Source organism: Corvus brachyrhynchos, unplaced genomic scaffold (genome assembly GCF_000691975.1).
Source record: "Corvus brachyrhynchos isolate BGI_N302 unplaced genomic scaffold, ASM69197v1 scaffold413, whole genome shotgun sequence".
Taxonomy (NCBI): Eukaryota; Metazoa; Chordata; class Aves; order Passeriformes; family Corvidae; genus Corvus; species Corvus brachyrhynchos.
The window spans coordinates 74,251-88,584 of NW_008237240.1; the positions used below are offsets into that span (position 1 = coordinate 74,251).

The 14,334-nt window shown below is 42.8% G+C and overlaps 1 protein-coding gene across 2 annotated transcripts in view; it reads right to left on the bottom strand.

The window, feature by feature from the left end:
* Window positions 1-7,660: 7,660 nt before the first annotated feature.
* ABCG1 (ATP binding cassette subfamily G member 1) overlaps window positions 7,661-14,334 on the bottom strand; it is a 49,071-nt gene continuing 42,397 nt past the window's right edge. For both annotated transcript variants that reach the window (XM_008630581.2, XM_017730176.1), the window contains exon 14: window positions 7,661-13,910. In XM_008630581.2, the coding sequence (XP_008628803.1) occupies window positions 13,682-13,910 (229 nt within the window). In that variant the 3' untranslated portion in view covers window positions 7,661-13,681. The remainder of the gene's footprint in view (window positions 13,911-14,334) is intronic.

Sequence of the window (14,334 nt, forward strand, 5' to 3'; positions counted from 1 at the left end):
TATCTGCAGCTCTGCACACCTGCGTTGCCATGCAGTGAGTGCTAAATAAGTAAACAAAGTTCTGTATGTTTTTTCTGGAAGGTTGTTGTGGTCTGATGCTGGCTAAGTGCCAGGCACCCATGAAAAAACCATCTACTTCTTTTCCTCTGCTATAGCTGGGCAGAGGAGGGGAAATTGAAAACTTCATTTCCATGAGTTGAGATAAGGATTATTGAAAGAAAAAATGCTTTAAGGCAAAACAGGTTAAAACTTAAACAGTATAAAGGAAATTTATTTTTAACAGAATTAAAAGTAAAAAGGGTAACAAGAACCAAAGCAAACCTTCAGAACACGTCTCTTCCCCAGTCCCTCCCTCTTTCCACCGACCACGCAAGGAAACAAAACATGGGGTTTTGGTCAGTATTTCACTTCTTAAAAATCTTTCTTCAGTATGCTTAAGGAAAAGAGTTTCTTTTGCTGTGCCATGGGATCCTTCCCACGGGAGATAGTTCTCTGCGAACTTTTCTAGCGTGGTTTTAACTTCCACAAGCAGCAGTCCCGCCTGAACCTGTTGCAATGTGAGCCCCTCCCACGGGCCAAGCAGTCTTCCCACAACTGCCTAGCGTGGGTCACTGTAGTTCATGAGGTTTCATCTTTTAAGGATGAGCTGCTCTAGTCTGGAAGCGAAGGCTCTCTTCCTCTCTCTCTAAAAGCAAGGGTCTTCTCTCTCTGTTCAAGTTCCTTGCTAGATTACAGCTTTTCAGCATCCACATGCTCCATCATGAATGCATTTCTTCACGAGCTGTGCGTGGATCTCTGCACCCCCCCATGCACCTCATGAAAGGGTTTGTTGTATTGCAGTCCTCACCACGGCTTGCAGGAGAATCTCAGCTCCAGCGCTTGGAGCACCTCCTCCCTCTCCTATTTCTTCACTGACCTCGGTGCTGCCATGTTGGTTCTCCTCACGTGTCCTCACTTTTCCTTTTCCTCTGACTTGGAAGAAAGTTGGTGTCTGTAAGATGCAACTGAGAGGTTGATCTCGTCTGGGCTCTGCTTCAGGGAATCACTCGCTCTGTCTCTCGCTGCTGGCCACGTTGTCCTCACCGGCACCTCACGGGTGGCTCTGGCCTCGGGAGGGCCCTGGCCACACAGTCCTGGCCTCGGGAGGGCTCTGGCCACGCGGCCCCTGTGGGGATGGACCCCCACAGCTGCCTCACCACCCCTTGGGAGAAGAAAGAGAACTTCCCGCGGTTTTTCCTTTCTTCAGTTTGTCATCACAGAGGCATTACCAACTTGTCCAATTGGGCTAGTAACCTGCCCATTGTCAGAGCCTTCAGCAACTGGCTCTGTGCCCGACATAGAAGTTTTGAGCAGCTTTTCTCCCACCAAAAACCAGGCTGTGTTAAACCAACACTAAAGGGGGAAAAAAGTAGGTCAGTGATGTGATTTTCGTCAGCAAAGGTGCTACAGGAACCCATTTGTGTCAATTTGTGACACAAAGGCTTTGTGCTGATGAGGCCATTACACAGTGAATGACATTTAAAATCCCAAACACCCAATAGTCCTAAACTGCAACCATGGCAGCTGAGTGCCACCAAAGCTCCAGCTTCTAATAAGGGCTGAATAGAGCATGTTTGACATTGCAGATTGATTGCAATGGTGCTTCAGTGAGTGAAGATGTTCTACCGGCTTTTAAAGCAATTGTCACCAAGGAAAAGGTCTTGGAAATTGTTCATTTTGAAGCAATGCAGGAAAGCTGTGTTTGGCTGACATGGAGAAGTAATGGGAGAAAACTAGGACAAGCTCAGAGCAGATGGGTGCTAGCAATGAAGAACAAACCTGTAGCCATGTGAACAAGGGATTTAACTGCAAACACTTCCAAAAAAGTGGGTTTTTTAATGTGTCACTTCCTTCAGGTGCCGTTCCCAAATGACTCTGGGAAGGGTATGGATCCTGCTACAGTGTCACACACCTCCTCTGGCAAAGCTTGTGTTCAAAAGAAAGATTTCAGACAAGGTGCTAAACTGAAGTGAAAAAGAATATGGAAACTGAAATCTTCCTCTCTTGAGAGCAGCTAAATCACACAGTGCTGCCACAGGTCTCTGCTTTACTAAAGCTTGAAAACTCGACCACGATGCCATTAAACAGCTCAGAGAACTGAAAATAAAACACAACAACCAAACCTGGCTCCCTGTGTTAAACCCAGGCAGAATGATGATCTCCGGACCCAGACTCAGTTTCCAAGAGGTTGCACTCACTGCCAGACTGAGTCCAAGAAGGAAATCTTGCTCTGAGGTGCAGGCTGCTAAACCTTCCTTAGGAGCAAAGTTCAGGTGAGAGTTTCAGAAGCTCTCAGGTGAGTTTTCCAAGCAGCACTCTGCCAGAAACAAAAGTCCTCTTTGGGCAGAAGAGTCCATTATTACTCTTCAGGTTTCTTTTTCCTCATCTGAACCTTCTTCTAAAGCATTTGAAAGCTGCCAGTGTTGGTATATGAACGTGAACTGCCCAGCTATCTTAGAGAGCATGGATAGCCCCTGTCCCAGCACACCCCACTGTTGTAAAGTATTTGAACCTTGATTGTGAGCCCCAGCCAAACCATTTTTAGTGATTTTTACCAGTGCCCTCAGAGTGGGACCAGGCTGGAATTACCCTCACTGGCTTCACCTGGCCTTTCCACCTTCAGCTGCAGCACATCAGCCCCAAGAAGGTTTTTAAGCTCCAGTCTGAAGGTTTGAGGAGAGAGGTGGGACAGGTTTCTATATGTTTCTTGTCTTTTGCTGTTTGGATTTCCTGGACTAATCTGGCTGCTGATCACTGGGTGGGTTTTGCTGCTGTCATCATCTTGACTCTGGATTAGGAGCCCCACCTGTTAGAGCCCTCAGGAATTCATCAAGGACTGAAAGGTAAACTGTGCTAAATTGGGAAAGAATAAGCTGAAAAACTAAATACCAAGAAAGCAAGGAATAGATAAAAAAGGGCTGTGCCGCACTGGATTAAAACCAATCATATTGTCAGAAAAGGGTGTGCAGAGCTCACTGGACAAAATAGAGAGACCAATCAAGCAATGTGAGATCTCATACACAGCAATTGCAAAATGTGTATGTACTGTATCATGGATAAGTTGTAAAATGTGTAAGTAGAATATCAAGTAAAGGTTTTAAGATGTATAAGTGGAGTAACATGTGTAAGTATGTATAAGCAAGTAAAATGTATAACTAGTGTATTAGGTATAAGTAGTGTGATATGTGGAAGTTATAAGTTATAAAATGTATAAATAAGTGAAATGTATAAGTAGAGTATTATGTAAAAGTTGTAAAATATATAAGTAGGTAGAATGTGTAAGTAAGCAAAGTGTGTAAATAGGGTACGATGTCAAAGTTGTGAGATATGTGAGTGGAGTGTATTTTAAACAATAAGAATCACAGTGATTCATTGATCAGAAGGCATGAGTTCCTGCACTCCACCAGGTCCACAGTGGGACAACAAATATGTTCTCAGTACTAGATGAAAATAGCCAGACAAACAGACTTTGCTGTAAAATACTTGTGCTGCAATGCAGAATGCACTCATGTTCTAGAACCAGCTGGGTAGCACTCACAGGTGCTGTAGAAGAGGATGCAGCTTTGTTACAGTTTGCTGTCCTTGGGTGCTCCTTCCCCCACCAGTGAATGGTAAAATTTCCATTTTCATGTTCTCAGTACTAGATGAAAACAGCCAGACAAACAGACTTTGCTGTAAAATATTTGTGCTGCAATGCAGAATGCACTCATGTTCTAGAACCAGCTGGGTAGCACTCACAGGTGCTGTAGAAGAGGATGCAGCTTTGTTACAGTTTGCTGTCCTTGGGTGCTCCTTCCCCCACCAGTGAATGGTAAAATTTCCATTTTTCACTTCATGAAGTTCCATTTCATATAACTTCCCCTTACCAGAGGTGGGCAGGGTAAGAAAACAAAGTACTTTTCTGCTGGAGACCAGTGTTTCTATTCACCCAGCTATGATAACTTCTTCTGCTTTGTGGTCTCCTTTTGCACACCCACTGTGGCACCCAGAAATCCCCCTTGGAGAAGCCACTGGACAAAGAGAGACCCCTGTAGGGTGCTGTTCCCATCTGTCTCTGAGTTAGGTCTCTCAGGCTTCCTTCAACATGTGCCTCTGTCTCAGAGCATAACAGAAGGTTGTTTTGGTAAACAGCAATTTTTAGGGATTCAATACTAAAACACCACAATTATATGAGAATCTGGAAGTCTTGAATCAAAATATATCACTGCAGCTGAGCCAAATATCTTAACTGCTAAAAACGTTGCAGGAATTCTATGAAATTCCCAGGGGTCTGACTTACCACCAGAGCAGACTGACACTCCAGCCTGTGGCGTTCCCAGAAAGATTCATGAAAAGTAAATTTGGTAAGTAAAATCCAGCTCCTTCCTGCCACAAAATGAGATTTCCCCTGCTTCTTACACTTTTTGATACTTGGCAATATGCTCCATCTAAGGGATGCTGCACCAAGACACAGAATATGAGCTTCAACAAACAGAAGGAGCAAAGTAAAAAGGTTTACTGTCCCTTTTGTTCCTGTTCTAAGGACTTTGGGGTTACTATCTGATTCTTACACAGGAGAAAGACAACAAGCACCTGGAAGACTCTTGATAAAGCCATAAAAGCTACTTCATATTTGACTCCACAGGTGCCATGGGGATGAGCAAGAAGATCCTAGGAACAGGTGGAGCTTTATTTCACCTGCCCAGCACAGCAAAACAGGCAGTAGGACAAGAGAATGACTCTGCTAGAAATAACTGGGGGAAACAGTGCAACTCTGAGGGGTGTTCTTGCTGTCAGAGGCTGACAATGGATCAGCTTCATGTTTTGATAACGTCTTCTGTTTGTGGAAGAGATAGCACTGACTTTTTTCTCAGCCTTCCCATGTGTGTGCAGGCACAGGCTCGGAATGGGAATGTCAGGAATCCAGCAAAGCCATCACACAGAGTTAACAGTACATAATAAAATTCACAGATCTTGAAAAAGTCTACAAGGCACAGGGGAAAAAAAAAAAAAAAGAAAAGGACACAAAACCAAACAAGGCTGTGAAATTTAAAATGCACTAAACAATAGAAATGGATGCACTTAGTATCAGTTTGACTAATCCAGCCTTTGACAGTTTTCTGCCCTAAATGGGGCTGGCAACACTTCCCACCAAGCCCTTCATGAAGGCTGTCCCAAGGGAAGATGTCAGTGCTGGTGGCTGACAGCACAGCACCTGCTCACCTGGGCACTGCTCAGATCCCTGCACCCTCCCATGCTCAACAAGCCCATCTCTCTTACTCTACCCACTTCCTTGGCTTCCTGTGCCTTTCAACCTGCATTCCAAAGCAGGCTTTAAATGGATAGCTACTGGAAAAGAAAGTTTCCTTTATTTTCAAAGGCTCTTTATTTTATGAATCCATTTCCAGTGCACAGTGGATGGTAATTGCATGTGAGGTGTATTAATTTTTAGTGTTGCTAATGAGAAGTTTATGGTTGAGTTATTTAATAGCATTAACTGCCATATAAAATGCTTAAAGTAATTTCTGTTGCCACTCAGGCTATGAAAGACTTCTGTTCCTCCTCTTCCCTTCCTGATTTATGGACACCAGTTGGCACAAGGAGGCATTTAGTTTTTGGGAACATAATTCCTTCAATCTAGTATTATATCCAGGGCTATAATAACATAAAGTATGATCTCTGTCATCATGAGAATTAGTATTATATCCAGGGCTATAAATCATAACATAAAGTATGATCTCTGTCATCATGAGAAAACTGTCTTGAAAATGCAATCCTATTGCATCCTTAGGGCAATTCATGCTTTAAGCATCGCTGCTCGTGTTATTTCTGAGTGGGTACTTGTAAAAGTTAGGGCAGTTTTCTTTGAACTGTGGTGAGCAAGGCAGGTAATTTTGTTGCTGTGGAGGTCAGGAGGGATGGCACAAGGACAGTGATGTTTTTTAGGCTTGGCCTTAAGTCCAACACACAAACACCATGAAACAGCCTTAAAGCTGCATGAAAAGCCACCCAGGCAAGTGAGTATTTGCCAATGCACAGGACACCAACACTGAACCCTCCTCCTGGCACTGACACTGTTCTTGGGGCCTCCCACAGGTCAGGATTTCTGCCCAGGAGTTTCCCTGCCAGTGCAGTAGGAAGCAGCAGTCCAGCAGAAACAGTAAGCATATTGTTCTTGGCCAATGTGCATCTTCAGGAGAAACACAAGAAATTAAAATACTGTCTCCTAAACCAGCTGAAGGATTTCCTGGTGACAGAAATGCACAGAGGGCTGCAGAACATTGCACAGGTGCTGAGGCAGAATGAGGGAGAAAGGTGTTTGGTAAAATGGGAAATGGACAGGGCTGACTGGCAGGATAAAACAGAGCTTCTCTTCAGCTGGGGAGAAGGGAGGAAGGAAGCCACACATTCCAGAGTGCCAAGTAAAGGCAAACAGGGAATGATCCTTTCCCACCTCTTGCCATGAAACAGCACAGGGGAACATCTGCTACCACTTGCAGGTAGCAAGGACAAGATGAACAGAAGATCAGTCTGTGGAAGAAAAATCCACCCAAACTGCATGGAAATACAAAGGTAACTCATTCCACTGGTTCAGGAAGTCCTTCAGTTGTGTAGGGCTTCTCAGAGAAGCACTCCCTGATACTTGCTCTGTTTGGGTTGGAAGGAACCTTAAACAGCATCTGGTTCCAACCCCCAGGTGATGTTTTTACGGATTTTTACTGGATATTTCTGTAACCCACCTGTAGTGGGAGTTCTGAAACCACCACAATCATAAATGGGCAATTCTGTGTCCTTGCTGTCTGCCAGAACCAAGGAGCGGGCAGTGAAACTGTATCACTACCAACACACCTTCCACCTCCCTCGGAGTGAGAACAGAGACAAAGGCAAATGTCTGAAAATAATAACACTTTATTTGATTTTTTTGTGTGTGTGTGTTACATTATCATAAATGTTCTCTAGTCTCAGAAAACAAAGCCCTAAGCTTGGAAAATAATGCACATACAAATCTTTTCTTACAGGTATTAAGTATACAGAAATATACAAAGATTTCTCTATTACTGTAATATATCATCAGAACGCCCCACATCCCACATTTTTACTCAGGTCCACTGTACCAGGAAGCATAAACTACAAAGGTAACAAGCAACCTGAAAAAGACATGGTTTGTATAATATAATTACATTATATGTATATATATCTACAACAGTGCAAATATATCACAGCGTGCAGGCAGCGAGGGTCTCTAGAGAAGCAGAATAGAACTGATTCCTAGTAATGCAAATGCATTACAGAAACAACAATGACAGATTAGATACACAGAATATGCACATTTGAGCACGCTGATTTAAAATCATACCTTGCATTGACTCTTGCTTTGAAAAACAAAAGAACCGAATGTTAAGTAATTCAGAAACAGGTTCAAGGGCAGTATCTCACAATAAGGTCAGCTGACTCAGGTAAGGTATTTGATAAATCCATACTGACACAGGTAAAGGCTTGGCTCCACTGCAGGGCTTGCTATCTTCTTTTTAAAAGATGTATCAGTGTAATCTTCTCAAATTTAATTCTTTTAAATTATGTCGAAAGAAAATTTTCTCAATTAAAAAAAAAAAAAAAATTGCTCAGCAACTCATTCACATTCTTTCGACATAATTTAAAAGAATTTTCTCAATTAAAAAAAAAAAAATTGCTCAGCAACTCATTCACATTTGTAAAGGTTGGTATAATGATCACTGAGGCCAGGAAAGCTGGTTTCTGGAAGTAACAGAAAGGAATTTGTATAATGATTACCCTAAATGGGCCACTAAAATAAACTACCATGGGGTCAGAAAAAAAGACATCACAGATGCCACTGAAGTAGAAAACCTCTTCAACCTTTAAAGGCAGAAGCTTCCATGTTGCCTTGCAATCTGCTTAAAAAGACATTTTTGAGTTTTTTTTCTTCTTGAAAGACTAAAGCACACCCAGAGATCCAGCACTTTGGGCTTTTGGTAGCTCAAAGGAGTCTCAAAGTCATCCCTCCAACTTTAACCATCCTGCACTGCTCCCAAGCAGTTCATTTTCACACCTCATGGGGACAGCAGTCACAAATACCCAGAAAAAAGGGACACAAGCATGGGCTGAGCTGCATGGAAGCCCCCAGAAAAAAAAAAAAATGGATCAGCAAAAGCTGGATGTGTCTTGGAGGCATAACCCGTGCAGAGAATGCAGGCTGGGCTGTGAACGTGTTTTGTGCCAAAGGAGACACACCTTGAGTGGCCACCCTCTGTTTTACTGTGCTGGCAACAGGTCTTAACAGAAATCTAAATCTCTTAAAAGAAGGTTCTACAGCTGACAACTGCATAAAGTTATCATTCATTGAAAGATTTCAAAATAACAAAAAGACTGAAGCTGGATTTGTGCTCTGTGGTACAATTACTCCTTCAGAAACTCCACGTGAAATAAGTACAGAAACAGAAATAAAGCATTAAACAGAATTAAAATGAAACTTGCTATGCATGCAGGCTCAGCCTGAAACTTTTAGACATGTAATATGAAGAGTGATATGTGGGTTTATAGAAGTCACTCAGTGGGATACGCCACAACCACCTCTTGGTGTATTATGGAAACAGGTATTCAAGAGGAGGGCAGTAGGAGTTGATCCCTAAAAATGCTACTGTCCCTGCTCATTAATGGCAGAGCTCCTGATTAACTCCAGTGGCACTCAGCACTTAATTTATGCACTCACCAGTGCTGTGTGGCACTGCAGTGATCAGCCTGCCACAAGCTGTCATAGAGGACATGACAAGGTGTCATTTTCTGCCTGCTTCTAGTTCCCAACAGCTTTTCACATGATCATACTTTATAAATGGATCTCCACACACAAATTCCTGAGCAATTGCACCCTATGGGGCTGTTCTGGTAGGAAATAAAGGATGGTATCCAATGAAGGATGGATACTCTCCTTAGCACTGTATTTACAGAGCTATTTTTTATTGTCTCTTATAGCACTAGCCAGATTAGGTTCTAGTTGGGCTTTGGACCTTCTAATTTCTCCTTACATAACCTCACAACATCCTTGTAGTCCTGCTGGGTTGCCTGCCCCTTCTTCCAAAGGTCATACACCCTGTTTTGTTCCCTGAGTTCCAGCCAAAGCTCTCTGCTTAACCAGGTTGGTCCTTCTTCCCCCCGTGGCTCATCCTTTGGCACATGGGGATGGATGGGCTGCTCCTGCTGTGCCTTTAGGATTTCCTTCTCAAGGAACCCCAGCCTTCCTGGACTTCTCAGCCCTTCAGGGCTGCCTCCCAAGGGACTCTGCCAACCCAGCTCCCAAACACAGTCTGCCCTCTGGAAGTCCAAGGCAGCAGTTCTGCTGCCACCCCTCCATCTGCCTGAGAACCAAAAACTCCACCATTTCATGACCACTGTGCCCAAGAGGAGCTCCAACTATCACATCACCCACCAGGCCTCTGTCCCCAACAGGTCCAGTGGGCACCACCCCTGGTTGGTTCCCTCACCAGCTGTGTCAGGAATTACCTCCCACACACCCAAGGAACCTCTTGGACTGTTTCCTCACTGCTGTGTTGTATCTCCAGCAGATATTTGGCAAGTTAAACTCTCCCACAGGAACAAGGGGGATGGATCACAAGACTTCCCATGGAATATTTCATCTGCCTCTTCATCGTGGTTGGGTGGTCTGTAACAGACTCCCACCAGGATAGCTGCTTTGCTGGCCTTCCCCCTGATTCTTAGAACCCAAAAATCCACCCAGCATTGTGTAATTAGGACAGGTAAGATCCTCTGTGAGGATCACTGGGGTGGCACAGGTCAGTATGTACCACATGTCCTTGCAGGAACAAGGGTTTAATAAAACATTCCTTTCTGCTGAGAACACAGACTTTGACACAAAAGTGTGGATGGAACTGTCAATCACCTGAGACATCCAGTACTTGGACTCAAGTTCATTATCTCCCACTTACATAACCAGCTCTCCCTGTTACATGTGCACATATTCCTCTCTTTTAATGAAAATAGGGACTTTGTGCTCTAAATGCTAAGAGCTGAAGAGCATCTCAGCACCAGTCAGTCTTCTATTACTCCCTTTGGCCTGTAACAATGGAATCTTCTCAATTTCCTGTGAGTAGAATCTGCTTTCCAAATCTTTTATTTAATTGTAAATAATGATGCTTCAAGTTATTTTTAACAACCTTCAGGGTTTTTCAGATTATAGCAAGTTTCCACGAAGAAAAACAACAAAAGAAGGGTGAAGGACCTACAGTCTTAACTAATGCACACAGTAACCAAAGCAAAGTGTCAAAACAAGTCAAAATATAACAAGGAGGCCAACAGGACACTAAAGTCTTCCTACAATCCCAACAAAAATCATACATTCAGTTTTAAAGTGACCTTTAGAAACCTCTAGCCTCTTACACAACTTTTAGCCAGACTGTGAGTGGTTCAAATGGTAACAGTGGCATTGATTTCAAACAGGTTATGGCTCTTCATATATGGCTATAAAATTGAGGATTTGAAAATTGGGGATTTGAAGTCTTCAGAATCTTGCTGGCCTTGTTATTCCTTCAAGTGAAGCCTCCAGAGCTTCACAAAGTGCTGCTCAACACAACAGCACATGAATGCTCAGCCCATTAACCTGGGAATGTGATTTATACCAGCCTGTTAGAATTTATCATAAAGAGAAAAAAAGCCAACCTGAGACTACATTAAAAATCTTTGCAGTACATGAAAACATAACTGGGATGGATTTTAAATGCTTCTGTCCCAGAGCAGTGACAAAAGAGAGATCATTAGTTAATTTGTGAGCTAGGGAGGGAAAATATTATTATCTCATCTATGTGTATCACTGAGTTTCCAGAGAATTACTTCTTTACTGGGATACTACAGTCTGGAAGCATTCCTTAGAATAGTAACTTCCAGCTAAATGCTGCCAGCAGAAGGCTGGAAAAAGCATATCTTAAAAAAAGAGTGACAAAAATTATCCCAGAGCAGGAATTTTCTCAGGAACACCCGTAGAGGACCAGATTTTTGGCTTCTATAACACAACACAAAGTTACAGTACAGGAGGACATGCTGCAGGCTGAAAACATAAAATGAGAAAGTCTAAAAACAGAGGAGCAGGCACAGATAACAAGACAGTATCCAAGGAACTCACACTGCAAAACTGGTCTAGATGGGAGAGAACAGCATCCTGTAAGTTACCAGTGTTGAAGTGCCAGCAAAGTCACCTCATCTGGAACTCTGCAAGGGATTGTCAGGGTGGTATTTGGTAAATGGTGTTGGTAAACACAAAACATGAACCCTGAAGGTATTCAATGCCAGGGATGTCACACTCTTCGACCTCAGCTTGGAGCAGATGTCTGCAACCCAAGAGTAATTTGGCAAGTGTAGTCCTTTGTCTGCTTGCAAAACGTGTTTGAACTGCCTGTAATATTCACAAATACTTTGAGAGTCATGAAATAATCAAGGCACGTTGTGCCAAAGGGATTTCAGCTTGTGCCTTATTTAAAAACTGTTCATAGCCGCAAGTATTATTTAGAATAGCTCAAATTCTTAATTTCTCAAATCTGACAGCCATATGGGTTTGTACCTGCTCGTGATTATGCCTGGAAAAGTTGCAGAGATATACAAAAGCTTTTTGAGAAAAAACAGCAACAAAAATTATGCAAAGAGGCTATCCAAGGAATTTGTTTTTTCTTCTCCAGTAAAGACTGATTTTTTACTTTCACAGGTCAACCTTATTTTCAGGGAAAGTTCAGCTAGCTTTCCTAAAATATGTGACTTGATTTAAAGCCTTCCAGACCACAGGCTTAGTTCAAATGTCCTGAGTTTAACAGATACACACAGTCTATGTCTGTATTGGTAAATCAAACAGAGCCTGGGCACGGGCCAGGAAAACTGGGAAAGAATTGTCTTCCCTGCTAAATGGCAGACCTTCATCCCAGCACAGCCAGAGCTTTTCCAGACAGTGTTTGGGCTGTTTAGAAGTCAGTACAGGGGCCATTCCTAATAGCCCCAGGTGTCTGAGGACTAACAGAGCTGGCCCTGGCACTATTTATTTCACTAGGAAATAAATGAGTCTCAGAAGTTTGTGAATTTTTGACTGCTGGGGGCCAGCAGATGCACCAGGTCTCTCTTATCTGCTCTGCTGCCATGAGCTGTTGGGCTCCTCAAGGGTCTGCTGACATTGAGCTGCTTCCAACCTACAAGACTTCAGCATCCTGATGGGAATAATGCATTTACAGAACCTGCAGGCCTCACTCAGGGGGTCTGGGATACCAAGATAAATTCACAGCCATGGCAGAAGGTTGTGCAGTTTGCACCAAAGCTCGCCAAGGCGTCCAGCGTGAGTATGGTGGATTCATTTTGGGTTGAAAATCCAAACCCATGAAAATCAGTGACAAAATTCACATCAACTTGGAACCCAAATTCCCCCTGCCAAATTTACAAAGTAACTCAAAGTAACAGTTTCACTGATGTTCAGATCAATTGATTCCCATGTTGTGCATGTAGACTTCGGGATGAGAACAAAACTGCCTGGCATAATTAGACCTGCAGCCTTACAAGGTCATTTGTGTATTTGGAGGGGAGTCCTACACAGAGTGCGTTGCAGATAGAATGAACACCTCTGGATGAGTCAGTCACAGGTGTTTTAACACAGTAGCCCAAGCTTTGATCTGTGGACAGCTCTTGCACTCCTTTAACAACCACTTTAGGGATAGATCCTGCTTTCACAATTTAATTAAAAATGAGCCTTGGAGTGCCTTGATATTTTCATTCGCAGGAGGTAGATCAAACAGATAATGAGCAGAGTTAGTACCTCAAAATATTACAAATACTAAGGATTTAAAGACACTGCAAAAGAATATTTTTTTCAACCATTCAGTGACAGCTTGACCATGTCTAACTGCATGTGCTATCCAGTGCTGCTTCCAAATAGGATCAGAGGTTTAGTGCAGATTCAGAATCTGCCTTTTCCTCCTATCATTACAGTTTTCAGATATGAGACCAGCTCAACAAGTAAAGCACCAGAATTCTAAATTCAGACAGAAACAAAAATAATTACTTGAATCACTTCAGGTTTCTTTTTAAAAAGTATCCATATTAAAAAGATGTCTTTACCTTGTTAATACATTTACAGGCTTTTAGCCAGAAGGGGTAATTCTGTGGAAAAGAATTGCAAAATAATACATAGAAAACTGCAAAGATGAAATTCTGAATTTAAAAATATGAGAGAATCCTATTTTCTTTGCATTCTTCATTTTGCATCTCATTACCTTGTCAACTAGAGATGACATTACACTGTTCTGGCTACCAGAACTGATCCTGGTGACCTTATCCCAAAATTGGTTTTCAAAAGGAAAGCTCCTGCAGCCAGGTTTCTTGTTACAGCTACACTGCCTCGGTATTGATATTCTGTGGTGCAAAATTCCCTTCTAGTTCTTCTTCCTAGTTAAAGCTAGAAAGTGTAATGAAAACATGACCCAACCCAACTGGACTGATTGGCTTAACACTGTATGTCCACTATCCCATTGTGGCTCTCCATGGGCTCGGTCAGGACAGCATCGGGCTGGGCACTGGGGACCAGCCTGCCACAGTGAGACAATGTCAAGTGCCCTCTATTGCATGTCTAAAGTTCTCCTACTGCATTGGTTTAGCTGCTCTTCCTTTACCTCTCTGCTCGGATTTTGTATCTGAGGACAAAATAGGCAATCAGGCGCAGAGAGAAGAAGAAAATCCCAAGAACAATGAAGTCCAGGTAAAGTTTGGCATTTTCTACATCCAGTTCTCTCAGGATGGCCTCTGATTTTTGAAAATGGCAGGTGTCGTCTTTGTCACAATGCAGATCTTCTCGATCCAGTCCATAGATGGAGAGGATGACCCCTTCGAACCCATACCTGGGAAGAAGAAGGAGGGATTACAAGGAAAATCCTGATGATCTGGTCAGAAGTGCAATACAATCCCTGTGAGAGCTCAGCTGAAACTCTGAGGGGTTCAATATTGTTCTGACACATCTGTCTCGGGGCACAGTTCTGTCCCTGTTACAATCAGGCTCATCACATGTCACGGGCATTTTGCGTAAGAGGGAACAAGGGCAGGAGTTCTGCCTTTGACTGCTTCCAGTTAGTGCACAGAAAAACATTAAATCAGAAAGCAGCATCATTTCAGCTCATATGCAGGAATTCCCCATTTAAAAGTGACAACATAATTTTGCTTTTTTTTTTTTTTTTTAATAAGCAGCAGGGATGCAATTATGGCTTGAAGTCAGAAATATATTAAAACCAGCATCAACCTAGAACATCCCTTCTCCTTCCCTCTGTG